Source organism: Falco rusticolus, chromosome 6, assembly GCF_015220075.1.
Source record: "Falco rusticolus isolate bFalRus1 chromosome 6, bFalRus1.pri, whole genome shotgun sequence".
Lineage (NCBI taxonomy): Eukaryota > Metazoa > Chordata > Aves > Falconiformes > Falconidae > Falco > Falco rusticolus.
This window is the reverse complement of record NC_051192.1, coordinates 90,871,898-90,881,707: the sequence shown is the minus strand read 5'-3', so window position 1 is coordinate 90,881,707 and position 9,810 is coordinate 90,871,898. Positions and strand designations below refer to the sequence as shown.

Genomic DNA, 9,810 nt, shown 5'->3' with positions numbered 1-9,810 from the left:
CAGCAAACATCTCCTTTTTGCTCTATGGTTTACCACTGGATAAGCTTATTCCAATAAAACCATCTCTCAATCCTTAATTCAGATTTGCCTTCTGTCCAAATAAAGCCTCCCTTGCTGTTTAGCCACATGTTGAGTTTAATCTCCATCCCAGTTTCCACTAGCTCCTCATCCCTTTCACACTGGACCCCCTCTACTCTGCCAGTCCCTCGGCTGGGACAAGCACCTTTGGCTCTGACCTCCCTCCAGTCACTCCCCAGTGGCTGCCCTGAAACCCCAGGCAGGGCCCAGACCCCTGTGCACAGCCTCTAGGTACGACCATCCGCACCCCTGCGCACAGGCGAGCCTGCTGGCCTGCTCCCCTCGCCCACAAACCTACTGCGGTGTCCCCAGGTCTTTCAGCCAAACTCTGATGCGGAGGTGACCCCGTCACGTCCCCCTCCCTCCGCACCCCCTGCCCTTCTCTGCACTGAGTCCCCAGGGCGCCCCGCAGGCGGACCCGCCGCCACCTGTCGCCCCTCGGCGGGCCACGGCAAGCTCCCGCCCCGCCGCCCTTCCTACCGGGAAGACGCATTTCATCCCCGACCCGGCACCACCCCCCGGTGCCACCCGCCCTCCACGCTACCTGCCCCCAGCCGCCCCCCCCTTGCCAGCTCCTACGGCGCCGGGGACAGCCCGGCCGCCCGCCCGCCCGGGGCCTGCGGGGAGCCGTCCGGGCTGAGGCTGAGGCTGGGGCGGGGAGCGGCGCGGCGGGGCCGGGGGCGGGCCGCGCCGGGCGGAGCGGAGCGGAGCGGGACTGGCTAAGGCCCAGCTTCCTCTGCCGCTTCCTGCCGCCGCGCTCGCCTGCCTGCCGCCGGTCGCGCCGTGAGTGCGGGGCGCTCGGGGCGGGGAGGGGGGAGGCCGCCGGCACAGGCCGCGGGGCGCCGTGTCCGCGGCGGGCTCCCCCTGCGGAGCCCGGGGGGCCGTGGAGCCTCGGCGCTGACGCGCGCGGCCGAGGCCGGCGTGCCGGGCCGGGCCGGGCCGGGCCGATCTGCCCCGCCATGACGGGGGCCGGGCCCGCGGCCTGTGGAGCCGCGTCCCGGGGAGCGCAGCGCAGGTGCAGCCGGGCGGGGCGCGGGGAGGGGGCGCGACACTTGTGCCCGGCGGGGGGGGTGGGGTGTTTCTGCCTCGCCGTGTCCCCGGGCCGGGAGGGCCGCCCCCGCCGCTTCCCGGCGCTCCTTCCGCGACGTTCCGCACCGGTGGCCGAGCGCAGCCCGCGGGGACGCGGAGTGGGTAGGTGCCGGCCGGCCGCTTTCGGTCTAAAATAGGTTGGCCCTACCGTAACACGAGGGCAGCAGCACCGGGCTCTCGCCGTGACCCGCAGTTTCTCTGTCTATTAAGTCAGAGAGGGTCGGTAGCGTCGCCTTTGGTGGGGTTTAAACATAAGCTCTGATCACTTTGCATTAGGCAAGTTAGCAGGTGAACGCTGTTATGAAACGGTCTTGCTGCTCTGTGTCATGAGGCTGGCGTGGTTATTTTTGCCCCGCTCTGACAGCGTGGCATATGCTGGCCTGGTGATGCCACTGCCGGCCTGCTGCCACTGCTGCGTGGCCGCGTGAAGGCAGGCTGTGGGCTCCCCGTGCCAAGTGTTGCAGCAGGCGGTTCGTGTGGCTGCAGCGCTGGCACTCTGCTACCTGAACTTTTGTTTTCTGTGAATGCAGACTGGTATGTTCCTGGTGGTTAGACGACAGCCTGGTGACAGTCCTCTTGATTAATCAGAGAGGTGGTATCTTAGACCCCTGTCTGCAACTCTGCATATTGTATTTGAGTTAATGTTTTGATTCTCTGATTCCTGGATTGTCGTTCCACCTTTTGCTGTTGATGGTATTTTGCTTTAGGACTTCATCCAGCTCTTGCTATAGGTATGTTGCTACTTGTGCAGTTAAACAGAATGCGCAAGACAGCAAATTGAACACAGATACCGAAGAGTAAAGTAAGACATCAAGAACATAGAAGCAGATGGCAATAACTCCAGGTGGCGCACTGTATTCTTGTTGGTCATCTTTAGCTACAAGTATTTCCCAATTCCATTAAATAATCCTCTCATACTAGCATATATAGCAAGGTTGTGTTTAAAGGATTCTTTCCACTCTCATTTTCTAGCTTTTCAAATGGAAGCATAGTAGTGGAACGAACATGTGCCAGATTGGTAGCAGAGTATGCCTTTGTGAAATCGCTCTGCAGTTTGCTACGGTTGTAAATATTTTGTCAGCTTTCTTCATGAAATATTGAAGAACTGGTGCTCTGTAGTTTTGTTTCTGCGACGTTCACAGAAATGCAGCTAGTGTCTCATGGGTTCTGCTGTAAGCATCAATCGTAGATCAAGGACAAGTTGTTCCACTTTAGATGTATCACCAAAGCAAACTGGGGCAGTTTGTATGGAGGAAGAAAATGGAATGAAATGTTTTGTTCTGGGTGGCAAGACTTTGACTTTCAGAGAGCTCAGACTAGTCTTCTGTAGCCCTTGATGGTTTCATTTGTTCTGCCCCATTAATTAGCTGACTCCCACAACACCCTTCCAGAGGAGATGGGATGTTAAGTGCAGCCGTTGCCTTCCTTCATCTGTACCAACTTGGCCCTTTAGGCAGGGATGCAAGGTGAGTCTTAGCATAACGTATTATCTTGTGTGGGCCTGCTGTCTCACATGCTGTGCTGCAACCACAGTTCCTTTTTTTTTTTTTAGATTTGACACAATCAGTATTTCTCTGAAGTTCATCCTTTGCTCATGTTGCCCTTTATGTGGTCTTACGACAACTGGACCACTTTTTTCCAAGTTTTTGTCCACATGGTTATCCTGCCAAGATACTGTGAGTTCACTGGTTACTCTCCAGCTGTTCCAGTTGTTACACCCTCAGATTTTCTGTGGCGATGGCACTGTTGTATTGGTGTTCATATCATGTGAGTGCATAGTCTGTCAGCTCTGCCATCTGACTGCGTTTTCACTTGTGGGCCAACATCATTAGTTACAAGCCACAGCTCTTTTTATGGTGCTTATGTGTTTGGCTTTTTGAAGCATGGATTTGTAAGAAAATCCATGTTAATTTTTCCCTCTTGGTCTATTCATATTATTTTTAATTATATTTAAGGTGGAATAGAGAACATAAGCAAAAGTTGTTTGCTGTATGAGGTTGGGTATTGATGGGTATCCCTGATAATTTTCCGTAAGACCTTTGCTGTAAGATATTAGCAAAAATATGTCATCAAAATGCTGTTCCTTTTACCCACTCAGTCCTTTAATTTACTTTAGTCATGAGCCCAGTTACAGGGTCTTTTCATTCTTGTTTCTGGACACATCTGGTTTCTGTTCATCCTTAGAAGTAATTTTTCTGTGGCAAATGGGTTTCAGTAGGAAATCTGAAAACATGAATGCTGACAGGCCATATTTAGCATGGGTGGCTGGATGGAAGTATTAATTAAAGTGAGAAATGCTATGGGATTTTTACTGTCACTTGAAAAGTTGTATCTAGTGGTCTGAGGGCTCCGTCTCATCTTTGCGCAGAAAGTACATCAGTGTCTCACCCTTTTAGGACTGTAATATAATGTCAAGATTGGCGTTTGAGCTCCAGTGACGGTGTAGGATGTGTGATGTGCCTTTGGGCTAGGAAATCTTGGAGATGACACTTTCAGAATTTCAGATGACATTTTCCAGAGGAAGAAGTGTTGCTGCCACTACCAGTCAGCAGTTCTGGTCCTTTTACTGCTCTAGCAGGCAGCATGGGCTTGTTTGCCGCAAAGGTTTCGGTGGCTGTCAAGAGTGCTGAGCCTCCTGGCCCTCTGATGGGTGACACTGCCCGGTTGCTACACTGTGATGGATGCAGTTCTTGCTCTGATTGGGTGACATTTGATCTAGCGGCGAGCCAGCCAAAATGCCACAGGTAACGCTCGGAACAGACATCCAAAATATATTAAGTTGTAGCTTATATCAAAACATGTAGCAATTCTGCAGAGGATCTGGCATTACTGACCTGTGCAAGACTCTTCTTTCTGTACTCTTACAGTTTCATGGAAGCTCATAAAGACCCTTCATGGATGTGCTAATGGAGCATCTTGGCCTTTGCATTTAATCTGCACATCAGTGCTGTTCCTCAGCCCCTTGCTTTGGTGCTAGGCTGCTGTTGACAGCTGGACAGTTCTGTTAAATTAGTTGAAAGTGATAATTTTTCACTGTATTTAGTGCATGCTGTGACTTTTCAGTGTGATGCAGGGTTTTTTTTGCATTAGCAACATAAAATGGTATCATTTTAACTTGAACATAGGACTACAAATGGTGAGACAGCTGGAATTTAGAGTACTTCAGATGAATTGAGGGACTGAGGTTAATGTATTTGCCCCAGCTTCTTTGAATTCAGGTTCTCACTGATAAGTAATTAACAATATTATTTTCACAGTTAATGGGAGGTCCTACTGGGAGAGTCTTACCCGTATCCAAAATAGTGCCTGGAGACTACCTGTAGATTCACTTGACTATATTTCATGAGGTAAGGATGCTTACATGAGCTGGTGGTTATTACACCAATTTTTTCTTGTTTGCATTCTAGCAAAGCAACTGTAATCCTCCTAGTTAATCAAGAATCAGGAAAAATGTTGTGATAAGTATTACACAGATAAGAAAAAATACGTGGCATTTGCCTGAAAGAGCTGGCACCCTAGTTACAAGAGAAGGGCAAAAGTGGGTCTTGACAGATGGATACAGTGATGTGGTAGTAGCACAGCAGGTTATTTCTCTAATGTACTGATGATCTGGTTTGGGTTTCTAATAAGCATTGTAGCGAAGGCATCATGAGAAAACTCACTAAGGTGGCACATTTCAAAATTTAGCAAGTGAGCTGCACACATTGTAGGAGGAAGGACTGAGCCTCTAAGGAAGGAGTGCAAGATGATAAGATGGGGATAGGTTTTGGGGAGTCCAGACAGTGAAGATATAGCTTGCTTCTCCACCTCTCTTGCATAAAAATGCTGTGAAGAGGAATGACCTCTTTGGGGTTTTTTTGTGTGATGTGTTCCCCCCCCCAAAGAAAAGTGAATTCTAGTGCACACTAGCCTTGTATCTTTTATTGGTCCTAGCTCTATGGAGTTCCAGTAAAATAGAAATTTTTTAAAAATACCAATTATGTATTTTGGGAGCTACACCCATCTATTTTTAGTTTCTAAATATATACTTTATGAAGAGGGTGCATTTCTAAATATAGAAATATTAATGCTGTTAAATATAGACTGTTTCAGGTATACCTTACATTTAAAATAGTCTAGGCATAACTTAGATTTAACTTAAAAAATTTAGTGTGTTGATTTCTGGCATTTTGTCAAATTTGAAGCTTTTAAAATTAGGTAGGCAGATCATTCTGCTGCTTTTGAAGTGATTTGTTCTTTCTAGAAAGATTGAAGTGAGCAGTTATGAGGAGCTTTTGATCTTAATCAGCTTTTTGTAGGTAAACTGGCATTAGGAGTCTTAAGAAGCGAAAAAGTAAATAGAATAACAAGTGATGATGATTACACTTCAAACTCTTGTATGCTGAGGTCAGAGAATCTGAACATGTTTTGCAAGGACTAGTTCTTATTTTTGTATGAAATGATTGTTTAAAAAGAAGAGATTTAGCTCCTTATATTTTTATTTTTTTCCCTATGAAACTGTGTAATTTCTACTTGAAGATTTTTACTGTGTGCCAAATGGAGATCAGGGTGGAGCTAACATACCTACTGAACTCAGCTTTTTCTACCACAAAAATCAGGTTTTTTTTGTCAGATTCATTAGTCAAGTATTTGCACTGTGACTTGATTTTGTGTCTACAAAATGAAAAATTTCCCATTTAATTTGGTTTTCCATCACAAAAAGAAACTTCAAAGCAAGGATTCATGGAGACTGCTTTCTGCATAGGGAAAGAGAGAGCGTCACTCTGCAGTTGATGGCTGTAGTGACAAATTACTCACTGAACACATTCAAAAATTAGGAGAATGGGTTGGAAAGAGGCAAACCATGGGAATATTGCCATGGTTTTTAATCTCAAGTGTATTGAGTTCATTTTGTGCAAATAGTTTGTTTCTCCTCTGCCTGCTTGTTCTGAATGGCTTGTGCCCTATGGTCAACAGGAAGGTTCCTATTGATTTTCTCTCTTGCTTTTTTCTTAGCTGTATTTCATTCTTTCTTGGGTCTGTGTTTCTTCAGGGTTTTCATTCCAGTAAAATCTCAATCTTTTATTTCCCATAAACTGAAATATTTCTGAGAAGTAATTTCTGAAACACCTTAGATTTCTTCCTTGTTTATCTCAATTAAATATAATGATCCAATTCCTGGCATAAATGTTTCGATTTGAAATGTTGATCATGTTTTAAACTGTTATATGAGATCTTTTATTTGTAGTGTTTTCTGTGTCTGAATATATGGGAAAAATGCAGATAGTACTGCATATATACTGTGCTGCTTGCATTGTAGATGCATACAGAGTAGCTCATTGCTCTTACTCTTTGATCCCACTTCCATGCTTTTCAAAATCAGGCACAAACCCTGTCTGGTTAGGTCCTTGATACGCTGAGGCTTTTCCAAGAGCTCACAGGTCAGTAAACATTGTCTGATGGATGCCTGTCTGTGTGTGTTCATGAGAACTGATCAGTCTAATGGTCCATGTTACCTTTTGTTTTGGCTGCTCTTACTGAAATAAGACTCAAAAGTCTCTGTGTTGCTTGGTGGGTTCCCAAACCTGCAGTGTGAATGCCTGCTTCTCATCCCAGTCTTCATTTCAAATGCCATGTCAGTTATGTTGGGCTAGAAACACCATTTTTCAGTTGTTGCGGGTATCAGATGACACTGTCTTTTCCACGTGTCCTGAAGGACCTGAGAGAGTGGATTCAGTGGTGGGCTGTGTGTGCCCCGATCTGGATTGTATCACCTGGCCTGTGGGCCACAGGATTTCACAGGTGGTAAAGACTTCCTTGTATTTCAGCTGGTCAGGCCCATAATTGTTCTTCCATGAAGTTACCCAAGATCTTAAAATGTACTGATACAAACGTGACTTTCATTGGGGTGAAATCTGTGGTTTGGACAGTCTTACATAATCTGTCCAAAGAGATAAAAATTCTTGTGCTGAAATGAACTCGTAGATTGTTTATGTCAATGTTGAATAACCTAAACACAACTACGTTCCTTTAGGGAGGATGTTTTTGCTGTCTTTGCTATTGACTCTTTACATAATTTAGTTAAAAATCATGGGTTTTCTACAGAAGATGTATCAGCCTTACTATTTGATGAATGTCTTGATGAATCTTGTGCTCAGTTAAGCGGCACTGTGGCAAGCAGTGATAGGTAGTTTCACATGAAGCTTGGGTATATATGATAAGGTGCCAAGGCAGAAATGCACAGTTGAAGTTGTTTGGGTCTGAAGCACCTTGTCATGTTCTAGGGATGCCATAATGCAGGGATGTTGATGTCAAGGCGTGCTAACATTTGTTGAATATAAATAGTCAAGAGCTGGAATATTCAGATCTTACTGTATGAACATGACTTTGAACCTACAAAATCAGCAAAGCTGAATTCAGTGGCATTCACTTACATGTCTGAACATTTGAAGCTTTATACTCTTAAGTGCAGGAAATTTTGAAATCTGTGACTTAAGAACATAATGTTATTTAATATAGTGTAACCTGATTGCTATGTAAATGTACCATTCTGAAAAAAATGGAAGTGCATTTTGAAAGGTTGAGGAGATATGAAGCCATTGATGCAATGAAGCCATTGATGCAATGAAGCAGAGTAAAGGTTTCTTTCATACTATATAGAAATTTGACTTGTCCAAAGTAAATCTGTAATTGATACGTTCATGCAGAAAACCTCCAGCACTAACAGTGTGTGGCAGATGTAGAGATGTCTGTCCAGATATGTAGGAACCTGGAACTGGAGTTCGGAGGTATGGATTACCTGCTTCACTTCAGTGAAGGCTGTTCAGATACCAGTGATGGTGGTGCTCCAGTATTGATATTGACGACTGTTCTGCTGATCAGCTTAATGGATAAGAAAGGAGAGGAAATACAGAGTTCAATATAGAGGTCAATTTCCATGTCTCTCAGAGCTTCAGTAACACAAAGGTCTAAATGCATATGCAGAGAGGATTTAAAAACTTAGACAAACAGTCTAAACTTTGGCAAACTTATCTCTTCGATCTGCAGCAAGAATGTATCTTTTGCTGTTCTGAAATGTTGGACATTTTAGAGGTTTCCTATACATAAATGTGGATTCACAGTTGAAAACATCTGGTACTGGTAGCTCAGGCAACATTATTAAGCTGTTTGTGGTACACAACAAGATGTTATTTTTTTTCCTGAACAGAGTAGCTCACAGGGTTGCAATGTATGAATATTTGACTATCTTACATTCACGTGCTTCGTATGTGAAAACATTTTCTTTTTAATCAAGCACATTGTTAAAAGACAACCTGTAAACTAAACCTCAAAAGCTCTTTGTGTGATGCACAGCTATACTCCTTCAGTGAATTTGCATTTGGATGAAATCTCTGAGGATTTTTTTTTTTAAAGTTTAGTGGCAAATATTTATCCTTTGATTCTGTTCCTCATAGGACTCCTTGATTAGTGACCCAAATTTCCTATGAGAAACTTCATCCGTATGGATTCTCTGATGTTTAATAGAAGGGTCAGCTTGCATGCCAGTCTGTTCTCACTCATAAGAGAGGGCACTTTCATGAGATCATGAGATTTGGAAGACTTATTTTATTGAAGTGTTTGGAAATTGCTCAAAAGCTTTTGGGGAATGTGCAAGGGTAAGTGGTGACTAAAACCTTTCATAAGGGAGATATGTTAAGGAGGAAAAGCTTTTATTTTGATGAAGTTTTTCTGGTAAGGTATGGCTGGAGCTCTGGAGTATGTTACAAAGAAAATCTCAATATCTCAAATATTTTAACACCCCTACGTGGGAGTGTGTGTCCCCTGTAGCTACAGGTATACTACATATTATGAATTGTAACTAATTGATGTTGCAGCATTCCTAAGAGTTTATGCCTGACACATTCATGTTCCTTGTTACACAGGAACTGACATTAGTCAAAGCCTAAAACTGTGTTGGTGAGATTTGAATGTGTGATTTGATCTTGTGCTTTTAAGAGTTCAAACTGACTACATTTGATGAAGCATTTAGACAATAAAGCAACCTGTTTCTCTTTCCTAGTGAGTAACAGATGCGGGTGAAAGATCCATCAAGAGCCAACCCCGAGAAACCAAAGCGAAGCAAAAGGCCTAACAGGCCACAGGATGAGGACTCTTCAGACGATATTTCAGGTAAATACTTTAGGCGATGTCTAGCCCTGAGGTTGAGGGCTAACGACTTCCTTGATGACTGATGAAAACCACAAATCAGTGGTACCATGAAATACTTTCCTTGTTTGAATTTGTAACAGAAATATCCCCAGTCAAGTGTTTATGACATGATTGGTTGTTACACTATGTGACTGCCCTGAAGGGCTGGGCAGTTGGTTGATCTTCGATGACAACCTCTTCAGAGCAGGAGAATGGTCCTTGCCTGTGTGTGGAAGGTCAGACATGTAGCAGGAGGCTGCTTGGCTGAGTGGGAAGCTTCCAGCTGAGCTCAGAGGCAAAACGAAATGGCAGAGGGTGGGTGCAGGTTTGGGCTGCTCTTGCAGGGCCCCTGAGTGTGCAAGGATGGGATAAAGTAAGCCAGCCTCAGTTAGAACTGAATCTGATGAGGGGTGTGAAGAGTAAGATGGGCTTGTATGGATATTGTGACAGTAAAATGAAGGCTAAGCTAAGTGCAGA

The 9,810-nt window shown here is 44.6% G+C and overlaps 1 protein-coding gene across 13 annotated transcripts in view; it reads left to right on the top strand.

Moving 5' to 3' along the window:
- Window positions 1-738: 738 nt before the first annotated feature.
- Window positions 739-9,810, top strand: part of USP45 (ubiquitin specific peptidase 45) — a 60,600-nt gene continuing 51,528 nt past the window's right edge. For 3 of the 13 annotated variants that reach the window (XR_005104742.1, XR_005104740.1, XM_037390850.1), the window contains exons 1-4: window positions 1,300-2,934; window positions 4,425-4,514; window positions 6,530-6,587; window positions 9,206-9,315. Coding sequence is in view for 10 of the 13 variants with exons in the window: in XM_037390850.1 (XP_037246747.1) it covers window positions 9,216-9,315 (100 nt within the window). In the remaining 3 variants the exon portion in view is untranslated. Of the gene's footprint in view, window positions 862-1,156; window positions 1,270-1,299; window positions 2,935-3,432; window positions 3,912-4,424; window positions 4,515-6,529; window positions 6,588-8,054; window positions 8,074-9,205; window positions 9,316-9,810 lie in introns of those variants that run through there. The other 10 variants (XR_005104741.1, XM_037390849.1, XM_037390838.1 and 7 more) reach the window with 9 other exon arrangements.